Here is a 14,094-nt window from a genome sequence, read left to right as displayed (position 1 = left end):
AATGATATTGCTATCTTCTTTGAAATTATTTCTTTACACTTATCTTACACTTCAGTATGTTATTGTCCTGATTGTTTATTCAGTGTGTGTGTGTGTGGTATCAAATGTGTGTAGCTTTCCTCTCATGTTTGACATTTTTTCCTGGTATTTTGCATTTACTAACCTCTTTCCACTCGATAGAGTGACCTCTTCGTCTTGTAAATATACATTTTACAATTACATGCTAATCAATGATTAAATACTCTCTTAAGTTGTGTTGGATTCTATTCCGATTGAGTCTGAGAAAGGAGAGTGGCAAAGACAATTGGACAAAACTGTTTTACTGCCAATGGAACATGACAAGCCTAAAGGTACATCAAAGTCAAACACAATTTATCCTTCTTTCTCTTTTGCACACCGTATTTTCTTCATATCTTGCAGGTGTACTGAGCACAACAACCTTTAATGTCTTTAAAATGAAACCAAACCACAAACCTATTTAGCATCTGTTTAATTCTTGTCTTTAAATGATCCACTTTTGAGAAATGATTTACTTTGGGACTTTTGTCTCTGTCTTAAAATAAATTGAAGCCTAAATCTTAACTTTAATATTCTTTATAAGTAGAAGAACCGTCCAAGAAACCAAATGTCCCTTCATTACCGGCTACACAGAGAGAAGATGTGAATGAAGAAATAATTCATAAGAAACCAACTGCTGCTCTTAGTAAATTTGAAGAGGTCAAAGAACATGAAGAAAAGGAAACTGCTGTTGTTCTCAAAAAAGAAATTGAGAAGGAGGACATTACAATTCTTGAAACAGAGGAACTTGTGTCAGAGGAGATAAAGCTGGTTTCTGAGCCTAAACCAGAAAAAGAAATTCAAGTAAAGAAGAAAGTGGTACCTGTTGCTAAAAAGCAAGAGCCTCTCCACCATCCTAAAGTGGATGAGGAAATTGTTTTAAAAAAGAAAGATGTCACTCTTACAAAAGATAAAAAAAATGTCCTTCAAAATAAAGATGTCACTCTATCCCATAGAAAGGATGAAGAAACTGTGCCTCAAAAGAAAGATTCCATCCTTGCCCTTAGAAACGATGAAGAAATTGTCCTTCAAAAGAAAGATGTCACTCGTCCTCATAGAAAAGATGAAGAAACTGTGCCTCAAAAGAAAGATGTCACTCTTCCTCTTAGAAAAGATGAAGAAACTTTGCCTCAAAAGAAAGATGTCACTCTTCCTCTAAGAAAAGATGAAGAAACTGTGCCTCAAAAGAAAGATGTCACTCTTCCTCTTAGAAAAGATGTAGAAACTGTGCCTCAAAAGAAAGATGTCACTCTTCCTCTTAGAAAAGATATAGAAACTGTGCCTCAAAAGAAAGATGTCACTCTTCCTCTGAGAAAAGATGAAGAAACTGTGCCTCAAAAGAAAGATGTCACTCTTCCTCTTAGAAAAGATGAAGAAACTTTGCCTCAAAAGAAAGATGTCACTCTTCCTCTAAGAAAAGATGAAGAAACTGTGCCTCAAAAGAAAGATGTCACTCTTCCTCTTAGAAAAGATGTAGGAACTGTGCCTCAAAAGAAAGATGTCACTCGTCCTCTTAGAAAAGATGTAGAAACTGTGCCTCAAAAGAAAGATGTCACTCGTCCTCTTAGAAAAGATGAAGAAACTGTGCCTCAAAAGAAAGATGTCACTCGTCCTCTTAGAAAAGATGAAGAAACTGTGCCTCAAAAGAAAGATGTCACTCTTCCTCTTAGAAAAGATGAAGAAACTGTGCCTCAAAAGAAATATGTCACTCGTCCTCTTAGAAAAGATGAAGAAACTGTTCCTCAAAAGAAAGATGTCACTCTTCCTCTTGGAAAAGAAGAAGAAACTGTGCCTCAAAAGAAAGATGTCACTCTTCCTCTTAGAAAAGATGAAGAAACTGTGCCTCAAAAGAAAGATGTCACTCGTCCTCTTAGAAAAGATGAAGAAACTGTGCCTCAAAAGAAAGATGTCCCTCGTCCTCTTGGAAAAGATGAAGAAACTGTGCCTCAAAAGAAAGATGTCACTCTTCCTCTTAGAAAAGATGAAGAAACTGTGCCTCAAAAGAAATATGTCACTCTTCCTCTTAGAAAAGATGAAGAAACTGTTCCTCAAAAGAAAGATGTCACTCTTCCTCTTGGAAAAGAAGAAGAAACTGTGCCTCAAAAGAAAGATGTCACTCTTCCTCTTAGAAAAGATGAAGAAACTGTGCCTCAAAAGAAAGATGTCACTCGTCCTCTTAGAAAAGATGAAGAAACTGTTCCTCAAAAGAAAGATGTCACTCGTCCTCTTGGAAAAGAAGAAGAATCTGTACCTCAAAAGAAAGATGTCAGTCGTCCTCTTAGAAAAGATGAAGAAACTGTGCCTCAAAAGAAAGATGTCACTCTTCCTCTAAGAAAAGATGAAGAAACTGTGCCTCAAAAGAAAGATGTCACTCGTCCTCTTAGAAAAGATGAAGAAACTGTGCCTCAAAAGAAAGATGTCACTCTTCCTCTTGGAAAAGAAGAAGAATCTGTACCTCAAAAGAAAGATGTCACTCTTCCTCTTAGAAAAGATGTAGGAACTGTGCCTCAAAAGAAAGATGTCACTCGTCCTCTTAGAAAAGATGTAGAAACTGTGCCTCAAAAGAAAGATGTCACTCGTCCTCTTAGAAAAGATGAAGAAACTGTGCCTCAAAAGAAAGATGTCACTCGTCCTCTTAGAAAAGATGAAGAAACTGTGCCTCAAAAGAAAGATGTCACTCTTCCTCTTAGAAAAGATGAAGAAACTGTGCCTCAAAAGAAATATGTCACTCGTCCTCTTAGAAAAGATGAAGAAACTGTTCCTCAAAAGAAAGATGTCACTCTTCCTCTTGGAAAAGAAGAAGAAACTGTGCCTCAAAAGAAAGATGTCACTCTTCCTCTTAGAAAAGATGAAGAAACTGTGCCTCAAAAGAAAGATGTCACTCGTCCTCTTAGAAAAGATGAAGAAACTGTGCCTCAAAAGAAAGATGTCCCTCGTCCTCTTGGAAAAGATGAAGAAACTGTGCCTCAAAAGAAAGATGTCACTCTTCCTCTTAGAAAAGATGAAGAAACTGTGCCTCAAAAGAAATATGTCACTCTTCCTCTTAGAAAAGATGAAGAAACTGTTCCTCAAAAGAAAGATGTCACTCTTCCTCTTGGAAAAGAAGAAGAAACTGTGCCTCAAAAGAAAGATGTCACTCTTCCTCTTAGAAAAGATGAAGAAACTGTGCCTCAAAAGAAAGATGTCACTCGTCCTCTTAGAAAAGATGAAGAAACTGTTCCTCAAAAGAAAGATGTCACTCGTCCTCTTGGAAAAGAAGAAGAATCTGTACCTCAAAAGAAAGATGTCAGTCGTCCTCTTAGAAAAGATGAAGAAACTGTGCCTCAAAAGAAAGATGTCACTCTTCCTCTAAGAAAAGATGAAGAAACTGTGCCTCAAAAGAAAGATGTCACTCGTCCTCTTAGAAAAGATGAAGAAACTGTGCCTCAAAAGAAAGATGTCACTCTTCCTCTTGGAAAAGAAGAAGAATCTGTACCTCAAAAGAAAAATGTCACTCGTCCACTTAGAAAAGATGTAGAAACTGTGCCTCAAAAGAAAGATGTCAGTCGTCCTCTTAGAAAAGATGAAGAAACTGTGCCTCAAAAGAAAGATGTCAGTCGTCCTCTTAGAAAAGATGAAGAAACTGTTCCTCAAAAGAAAGATGTCACTCGTCCTCTTGGAAAAGAAGAAGAATCTGTACCTCAAAAGAAAGATGTCACTCTTCCTCTTAGAAAAGATGAAGAAACTGTGCCTCAAAAGAAAGATGTCACTCGTCCTCTTGGAAAAGATGAAGAATCTGTACCTCAAAAGAAAGATGTCACTCTTCCTCTTAGAAAAGATGAACTTTCTGAACTTACATCTAAGAATAAAGAAGACATTATCCCTATAGAGGAGGAAGTAGTTGCTGTGGATGAAAAAGAGGAGGCTATTTTGCCTCGAAAAAAAGAGATTTTTCTTCCTTCTAAAAAGGATGAAGAAATTATACCCCAGAAGAAACAGGTGGCTTCTACAAAAGGTACAATGACAGCCCTTGTCTTGACTTTCCTCTTCTTCAAAATCCTGCTTTCTTTTAAATTATGTTATTTTTTTGAACTTATACAAATTTTTACACTAATATCTTGAGTATGGTACTTTATGTGTGTGGACTCATAGATGTTTTACTTACCCCCTTTTCTGTTTGAGTTAGCGCCTGCATTTTCCATTTTACTAACATCTTACCACTCGCTAGAGTGATCTCTCGATTTAAATATGTGAATTTTCTTAAACCTGTGCTTATAGATAATTAAATACTTTTTTATAAATTGAAGTGGATTCTACACGGGTTGAGTCTGAGAAAGGAGAGTTAAAAAGACAGCGAGATAAAACTCTTTCACATACAAAGGAAGATGACAAGCCTGAAGGTACATCACAATCAAACATCATTATGTTTCTTTTTTGCAATCTTTTCTCTTTTTTTCATCTTTTTCCGTCTTTTTTCTCTTTTTCTTGTATATAGAATTTTTTCTTATTTTGTGGCATTTACTGAGTACAACGTCTTTAATATCTCTCAAATGGCTGAAACTAAACCTTTGAAGGTCCAAGTTGGAAAAATACCATGTATCGCTGACAGTGTAGTTTTGCCGGATAAAGGTACATATTAAGAAAATGCCCCTTAAGAATGAGTGTAGAACTTTTTTAACTTGGCTCTTAAATTATTTTTATTTGTTTTGCTTCAAACGCTCAGACAGAATGAATTTCTCCTCAATTTTCATATTACTGAAGAAATGTCTCAACATAAATACATTCAAAGAGAGAAAGTTATCTTGATCTGAGAACTGCACATGCAACTATATACAATTTTGAAGTGAATATATCTCTAACCAGATCTAGGGTTCATCTTTCTCATGAAAATGTTATCTTCCTATTCACCAATTTCTTGGGTGCTATGTTGTGTGTATACTTCTACACAGCCAAGATCTTCAAGAGCCCACTTTTATCCAAAAGAAGTATGAAGTCACATCACCAGATAATCAGAAATTGTAACTAGATCATTGGTGATGGATGAGACCTCCAAAGAGGATTTACTAGATCTAAAACCTGTATCAAACAAAGAAATACAATATGATGGAAGACATATCCCAGATATTGACAATTTAAAAAAGACTGATGTGGAAGATTCTTCAAAAGAAAATATACTATCTTTAAAATATTTAAAGATCGATAAAATATTATCTGGTGGAGAATATTCTAAACCATATAAAATAAAAGGTAAGACAAGAAATAAATAGAGATAACATAATGATTTTTGAATAATTACAAATAGTTAAGCAAATTCTTCTGCACGTCTGAGATCATGAAGAATTCACTACTGTGCAGAGGAAGGACGAAGTTATATCATCAGTCAATCAGAAAAATGCAAATAGTTCCAAAGTGATGGTTGAAACTTCTATGGAGGATTTCCCACATCAAAAATAAAAACATTATGATATCTCCAAAAGAAGATAACATTTCTTCAGAAGCATTTAGAATAGATTGATGATCTGCTAAAGAGTTTCATAAAGCACATATAATGACAAGGAAGATAGAAAATAATAAACAAAACTAACATAATGCTTTTAAAGTTAAGGCCAGTGATTATGAGTGTAAACATAATGTAAATGAGTAGGATGACTTTTACAATAAAAAAAAATATCTGAGCAAATTATTCTGCACATCCTAAAGAACATCAAGAATCTACTTCTCCCAGAGGAATGATGGAAAATCTCCAGAAAATCCAAAATATAAAAAACTTGGTCAATTGACAATACAGAAATTTAAAAACTGGATGGTTCTTCAAAAGTAATCGCAGTGTTTCCAAAAGATTTTAGGATGAGTGAAATAATTTCTGGTGAAGAGCCGTCTAAAGCACATTTTATGACAGATAAGAAAGTCTATACATGCATATTAGTATTCACAAGAAAAGAAAATGTGAACCAGATAATCACCAGATAGTAAAATGTGAAAACTGTCTAGCCTTGAATCCCAACATTAGACACAAGTAAGCGTTACCTTCGTTGCCTATACGGTCTCTTTTTTTGGATGGATTTTTGAGCAAACTTTGGGGATGCCACTGAAAAATATTGGTTGATATTTTGTTGACCATCTTGGAATTATTTTAATCTTGGATGAAAAAGTGGAATATTTATATGGAAATGGAAGAAACGCTTTACACCAAAAAGGATCTTGCAACACATCTTACGAAGCATTAAATTCTGCAGTTGCCCCAACTCATCAATGCATTTTAATTCTTTGAGCAACCTCTTGTTGTCTTACCGCTACTCATATTAACCATGAAAGAGAAACAACACTAACATTTGCACAAACATGAATGTTCCATCTTGTCTGCAATATCTAGAGGTCATGCCCTTTAATCAACAGTATGTCTATTTGGTATTATGCCTGTGTTTGTCTGTGGTATGTTGTTTGTCTGACAAATATTCTTCAGGAATCGGACATTTGAAAACCTGATGAACAAATAAAGCCTAATAGTAAATTTACCAACATTTGTAGATCATAACACAACTTTATTTGTTATTTAAAGTAGCAGAACCAGAGAAGAAACCTTTGCCAGAAAAGATACCTGTATCTGTGAAAGAAGTAGCTCGCCCAGAAGGTACTAAGGGAATTATATTAACATCAACAATCTTTTTTTATGGCAAAATAAACGTTATGTTGTACTGTTTGTAATATTATGTTGGTCTCTTTTTATTGTTTGTTTTACAAGGCTGTTTATGTTAAGCCAAATGTTGTATGTATTGCATATGTTTTTGTTGCCTAAGGTCTTGTTTGTTTATCAACACTTCTTAACAAATTAAAATTTGTAATTTTCGCAGTTGAAAAGAAGCCATCTGTAGAGCCTTCAGTGGTGCCAAAGGAAAAGACAGTTTTCCCATTAGAAGGTATTTTATTTGTTCGGTGTGTTTGTGATCAGCTTTTAACCTTGTTTTGTCTAACAATGGTATTTGTGTATTAGCATTTAACCTTTACCTCATTAGAGGACCTTAATACACTGTCTATTTGTATTCATTTCTGTATTTTTGTATTTACTGTATGTCTTTAATAATATTCTGTGTATTGGTTGTTAAGATTATGTTGTCTTAATTATATGTTCTTAATTAAAGGTTCATGCTGAACCACACTTTCTAAATATCAGTCAGATGCTGTACCACATGCCTAGAAAGCTGTTGTTAAAGATATTGTTTTAACTGAAGTAGTTCTGTGATTTTGTCCCGGTCTTGTGTGATTTAAGTCTCTTTGGAGTGTTTACATGTCCTGTCAAGTTTAAAGTGAATGTTACATGTTGGATGTTCTTTTCATACATTCTTAACAAACACACTTCTTAATTCTTGTTACATTACAAATCTAAGATAGAATGTTCTAAAGGTGTGTGTTGTATGTCATGCATGTAAAATATGTTTTTTTGTAGAGTCTATTTCTTAACCTCGATAGAGGTTTTTATTTTCCATTCTTTCAATACATTGTGTTATCTTAACATGAATTCTTACATCAAACTTTGCTATATTTTAAGTTAAAGAGCGTGATAAAAAAGCTGAGGATAAAGACATTCCTAAGCCAAAGGAAGAGAAAAGAATTCCAACAAAAGGTATTATCGTCAACATAAGTCTACAGTCCTCTAATGGGCCAAACAGAAATTAGTTTAGAAATCTTATCTTGTGTATAAAATTTCTTTTAAAGTTCCTTCCCCCAAAGAGGCTGAGAAACCACGTCCTGCTCCAAAAGAAGAGCCAGTACCACTTGTCCAACCAGTGGAAGGTACTGATATAGAGATCCATCAACAGGATTATCCTACATTTTATAATAGATCTTTTAAGATGTATCTTTATTACAAAATTCATGTTTATGAATTCACAATTTGTTTATTAAAATGTAAACTTGTGCAAAACGGTCTGTCATGTGGTGTGTTGTACTGTATGCATGTGTAAATGTATAAAAGATGTATGTATATGTATGTGTAAAGAGGTATGTATAATCTTTGAACAATCTATACAACATTATCTTTCCACATTATAATTTAAGTTATTGTGCTAAGAGAGAGGCCACATGTTTCAGAGCCAAAAAAGAGCCACTTTGTTCACCATGAGAAATAATCTAATAGTTACCTGTAAATTTGGTGTTGCCATTAACAAGTGATTTATAAAAAAATGTTTTGCACATTTTTTTTCCATTTTGTATATAGATACTTTACTTTGTTATTGTAACTTGTTTTTTTAACCCCATATTTTTATTAGCTGCTGATAAGGAACCAGTTTCTGCACCCGGACAAGTGAAGAAAGGTAAGAATATTCAAACCTGTTACCATTTGCCACAGGTGGTCTGGGTTTTTAGATGAGATCTTCCTCCCAACTGAATTTGTGATTGTAGGTGAAATTCTGAACGGTGTTATTTGTATTGAAATATGTTGTATGTTGTCAGTGTCCTGTTTGTCCATTTGTCCTTTTATCAGTGTTATGTAGTTTTGTGTATTATGTTTTATCTTGAGTTGTGTTTTTGTGATGTTAAAGTGTGTTGTATTAGGATCCCAAATTGTCAGTGTCCCAAAGTGTCTGCGTGTCTACAGTGTTGTGTTTATAGTTGTTTTTGTGTTTCTTTTGTTCGCTGCGTAATGCAATACATTTCCGAATCTAAAGGCAAAGTTCTTAGAGTGAAGAAAGAAGAGGAAAAGGTTGAAATGCCAGTCTTGAAGAAAGCCTCAAGGGTATCCAAAGATAAAGAGGAAGACAAAGATATGATAAGACTGAAGAAAGTGCTCAAAACACAAGTAGAGGAACATGAAGAAAGCCAGAAAGTGTATGCCGAGGCTAAAACTCAGGTCATAATTACTGAAAGTTATGAGGCTGAAATTCATCTTGAGAGTTATGAAACTATCAAGCGTGTTGAAAAAATGCCGCCTGAGGTTGGCAAAAAGAAGCCCATTGAACTTGCTCTAGAACCACAGCAGGTAAAACCAGAAAGTGAAGCAGATGAAAAAACAAAGAAGAAGATTGCAGCAAAGGTTCCTAAAGAAGATATTCCTGAGGAGCCTAGCCTAGCATTGAAGAAGGTTAAGAAGTTACCTTTGGAAACTAAAGACGAAGAAAGTGTCAAACTAAAACCATTTGTGAAACCTGTGAAACCATCACCTGAGGCAGAGAAAGCCCCTTCATATGATGAAAAAGAAAGAAAACCTATATCTTTTGTAAAACGTAAGGAACCAAGTACATCCCAGGACAGTGAGTGGCCTGAGAAGGTTGATAAGCCAAAAGGACTTGATGTCCTCACAAAAAATGAAGAGCCACCCATTTCTGACAAAAAGGAACCTGATGAAGTTGTAATAAAGCCTTTTACCAGACCTCTAAAAGATGAAGTGGACACCGATACTAAACAAAAGTTATTCAAAGGAAAGAAAATTCCACCTCAAACCGAGGAGCCTGAAAAGGTTCAGCTGAAGCCATTTGCGAAAAAGCCTTCAGCAGATTCACCACCAGAAAAGGTTAGTAAAATACCAAAAGCTAAAATTGAAAGAGAACCAAGTACTCCACAGAAAAAGGATGACACTCAGGAAACACCAGACGAAGTTAAGGAGGGTGAGAAGATGCCAACCATAAAACCTACAGACGACAAAAAGGTGCTCCCCAAGAAGATTACACCTGTAAAGACGGAAGTTACACCAAAGGAGGATGAGAAGAAGCCTATAGTCCTCCAAAAAGGTATTCTCCCTAAAGAGACTGAGGAAAAAGAAGAAATAACCCTAAAACCAATTGAACATGCAAAGAAAGATTTGGAGCCCAAAAAGATTCCTTCACCCAAAGTTGAGAAAACAAAACCAATTGAGCCAGTTTCTGTGGAGAAAAAGCCTAGCAAGGATCTGGCAAAGAAGCCAAAAACGGTTTCACCCAAGGTGTCTCTTGAAGCAGTTACCTTGAAAAAAGTGCCTAAGAAGGTTTCCCCCAAGGAGGACAAAGCTAAAGAAACGCCAACGATTTCTGAAGCTGAGAAAGTTCCAGTCATGAAGGAGCTGTCTCCTGGAGCTGTAGAGCTTACAAAAGTGCCAACTCAACCGGAGGAGGAAGTATTTGAAGAAGAAGCCGAGGCTGAAGCTGAATTCGAAGCTCAAGATGAGGATGAAGCTTGGGCATGGGAGGTTGCTTCTCGAGACAGTTATGGCTCGGAAGGCTCTGAATATTTGGAGGAAGGGGCCCTTGAAACTCCTGGGATGCCAGGAGGCAGACGAGGTGAGAGGGTGGCTATTGACTACATCAATGAATGACTCATTTTCCTGCTGTGGAAATCAGCTCCCTGTTGTTGTTTTTCACACTTGATAATATCCATTTCAACATTCATGTCCATCTTCATAAAACTGCTAAATCTTGTATGCCTTCTTCTTGATCTTCAATCTTCATTGTGGCATGTGTGTGTTGTGTTTAATGTCTTTTCATCTTGTCTGTAGTTTGTGTCTTCATTGAACAACAAAATATAACCTCTTGGGGATAGGAGGGGGTGGTCATTGCACTTTTAATCATAATTTGCCCTCTAACTTCCCATTATTTGGAAGCATGATTTGATCAACTAGATACCATTCCCTTTGTTAATATCTTCTTTTCTCTCCAAGTGTTTCTTAATTATTGAACACTAGATTACCATGAATTAGAAATAATTGATTTTGTTTTTCAGAGGGAAAACCTAAAGAAGAAGTTGGAAAAGGCAGAGGCTTGAAACGTAAGTTCTCTTATTTTTATATACAGTATGCCTCATCTTTGATAAAGTTAACATTGCTCTGAATGTGTTTTTTGTGATGTATACATTTTTCTACTAAACCTTTTTTTGCATAACAGCGAGACAAACTCCTTCTCCTGGGGATGGCGGAAGGGGTAGAGGACTCAGACCTGGCGCTGGAGGTGACAAACCTCCAGGAGATGCTCCAGTTGGGTTCCAACTCAAACCAGTCCCATTGAAGTTTGTGAAGGAGCTCAAAGATATCATGTTGCAGGAAGCTGAGTCCGTCGGTTCCTCTGTTGTATTTGAGTGCCAGATCTCTCCATCTACTGCTATCACCACCTGGATGAAAGATGGAAGCAATCTAAGGGAGAGTCCAAAACACAAATTTACCTCTGATGGCAAAGACCGCAAACTTCAAATCATTGATGTACAGCTTTCTGATTCTGGAGAGTACACATGTGTAGGGAAACTTGGCAACAAGGAGAAGACTTCAACAGCTAAACTTATTGTTGAAGGTAATGCACTGATTATATATAAAAAATCACGCTGATCTCTTAAACACATCTTAAAGACAAAACTTTTTTGCAATTTAAAAGAAATGTTAAAACAAGGGGCTGTCAACTTTAACAGGTTAACGCATGCAATTCGTTTTTTCAGATTTAACGTGTAAAAAATATTTAATGCAATTAACACAGCATCTGTTCGTTTTCTCATCCTTTGTCTAGGATTGCTTTATATAATCACCCTCTTATTCATGTAAAGGCCTGTAAACCATTTAAGCGTGATTTGAAACATTTGCTTTGACGTGCTTCTAGCTGTGGGACGCGGCACAACGCAATGCGAAAGTGGTCCAGTCTTGTGTTTACAGTCACAGGCTAAAGGCTGTGTCAGTGAATCTTCTTCGGAATATGTCAGACAGCGCACCAGTATTAAGTTTTCAGTAACACTTCAGTATAGGGGGAAATTCTCACTTTTAACTAGTTGTTATTAGCGTGCCTATTATTGTCATATAGTCTGTTTATTAGTACTATTAAAGCGCATATTCTGGATTACCATACTCTACCTCCCTAATCCTACCCATAATATAAACCTAATAACTATTAATGAGCAACAAATTAAGAGTTTATTGATGAAAAAGTCATAGATAATGGTTTATTATTAGCGAGAATTGCCGCCTATACTGAAATGTGACCAAGTTTTCTTTCATGCTTGATTGAATAAAAACACACAAGATTAGGCCAGAAAGGCTGTTTTGACTAGCATTTTCGTAAGCACAGACTTCAACGTGTTAAGTGTAAAATCTTGAATGCAAAGAGTTCTGACTGCATCAGACCTGTGTAGAGCGGTAGCTGTTAAAGGGGCTGCATTCTTAAACCTGCTGCTGTAACTGTCATTTTGTTTATCAAAGAACTAAAGAAAAGAGGAATTAAATGTGTTTTGTAGCTTTAATGAAATTTTTTCTGTATTTTAAATATAGAAGTATATTTAAAAACATAATCATAATTAATCACAGAAGAAATGTGTGATTAATTGCGATTATTTTTTCTTTAATCGGAAGGTTGTTTGCACATGATGTCACGGAACTGCGCAAAGTGCCGATGGAGGGGAGCAAGTGATATTCTCCAAAGGAATTGCTTGTTTTGCATTGTTTTCGACTGTTCCAATCGATCAAACAATGACAGGTGTTTTTATTCTACAGCAAAAGTTGATGGTTATTAAGGGGGAAAATGCAAGTATTGACTGAGAAGCAGAGATAAAACCCTAATTGTAATAAACATTAGCTACTGTTAAAAGAACAAGCACTTATTACAGGGATAAGAATAGGCTCATGTTAAAGATGGGGTAACACACAGAAGGTTCTGCCAATCCCATACTAATCTTCAGTATTTATACAATAGTATTGCATACGTCTTATATTCGAAAAGTATTTAGTTTGATCAAATTTGAGATAAAAGAGAGATAAAGCTGTACAATTATTTCCGGGAAAAGACGGAAATACAGCACGAGCACACAATACATCATCACACTATCCCTTCGTGTTTTTATATTGTGCACGTATGCACCGATTGCCGACAAAAAAACGACATACGACTTGGTTTGACTTACCGCATGCAGTTCATGTCCACCATCTTTGAGCACTAGGACTGCACCATCTGTCATTAAAAAACAATCTCCAAATCAAGCATTATATATATGTAGATATAACATCCATCATTGAAATGTTGTGAACAAACTAACACACCTCAACATCTCTCACTATCACAAGAGCCCACACTGATCTTGATGCACCGCAGGCAATCTTGATAAGCGGGTCTTCCTATTGCTCATCGGTTGGCGGAATATTTCTTCACCTCGCCATGGGCTTGCTTTTCCAGGAAAATTGCCCAATAAGGGAATAGGATGCCTGTTATGAAACAGGGATCCAGACTTATAAGAACTTTCCGAATCAGGTTGGAGTGCTGGCGAGTATCAATCATAGAAATACTTCTTTCAACTAGTTTTTTAACAAGTTGACCATCTTAAGCATTAAAAGTCAGCACGTTTAACATTGTAAAGAACTCAGAATGTATGATCTTGTTCTTCATAAAAGATCATTAAAATGAAACCACATAATGTGGCTCAAGGCAGTGTCAAACTGAGAACATACAACTTTTCTGTTATCATGTTTATGTTTTATATCAATGCTAAACAAATGTATTTATTTTGGTTTCCCGTGGTTGTTGTTTCCTTACAATGAAATGGGGAAGATACGCCAGACTTTTCACTTTATCCATTAAATAAGGGCTCATTCTTTTAAACTGAAGCCAGTGTTTATTACAAGTAAGTTTGACAGAAATTTGGGCTTACCTGGTCGTTGTTCAGGTCGTTAAACAGGTACTTTGAGTTTGTGATAGTCAATTTCAGCCGTGCCTTGCGCGTCATAACAACCATGTGATTGCAAACAACCTATTGACAGCACTAGTATAAATATGTTAGCACTACCCATGAATTGACATTTCCTCCTCATTTTTCTTTAATAGAGTTACCTGTAAAATTCACAAAGAATCTGGAAGAGGAAATGTCTGTGATCAAGGGCCAGCCAATGTACCTGAGCTGTGAGTTGAGCAAGGACAGGGATGTGGTCTGGAAGAAGGATGGCAAAGAGCTCAAACCATCTCCTGGCAAGGTTGCCATCAACGTTATCGGGCTGCAGCGTACAGTTACAATCCACGACTCAAATGATGACGATGCCGGTGTTTACACTTGCGAGTGCGAGAACCTCAAGACACAAGTCAATGTCAAGATCATTGGTATGAGGATAGATGCATTTAAATTAATGAATTT

The 14,094-nt window shown here is 36.1% G+C and overlaps 1 protein-coding gene across 1 annotated transcript in view; it reads left to right on the top strand.

Annotated features, from left to right (window-relative positions):
* Nucleotides 1-14,094, top strand: part of LOC130427112 (titin-like) — a 156,361-nt gene that overhangs the window by 56,250 nt on the left and 86,017 nt on the right. Inside the window, 10 exon segments of the mRNA XM_056754159.1 lie at nt 605-4,051; nt 4,344-4,436; nt 6,596-6,667; nt 6,888-6,977; nt 7,583-7,682; nt 7,745-7,827; nt 8,304-8,348; nt 8,703-10,286; nt 10,887-11,285; nt 13,791-14,060. Of these exon segments, the coding sequence (XP_056610137.1) occupies nt 605-4,051; nt 4,344-4,436; nt 6,596-6,667; nt 6,888-6,977; nt 7,583-7,682; nt 7,745-7,827; nt 8,304-8,348; nt 8,703-10,286; nt 10,887-11,285; nt 13,791-14,060 (6,183 nt within the window).

This window comes from Triplophysa dalaica, chromosome 8, assembly GCF_015846415.1.
Source record: "Triplophysa dalaica isolate WHDGS20190420 chromosome 8, ASM1584641v1, whole genome shotgun sequence".
Classification (NCBI taxonomy): Eukaryota; Metazoa; Chordata; class Actinopteri; order Cypriniformes; family Nemacheilidae; genus Triplophysa; species Triplophysa dalaica.
The sequence above is the reverse complement of the archived record's forward strand: the minus strand, read 5'-3'. Positions and strand labels throughout refer to the sequence as shown.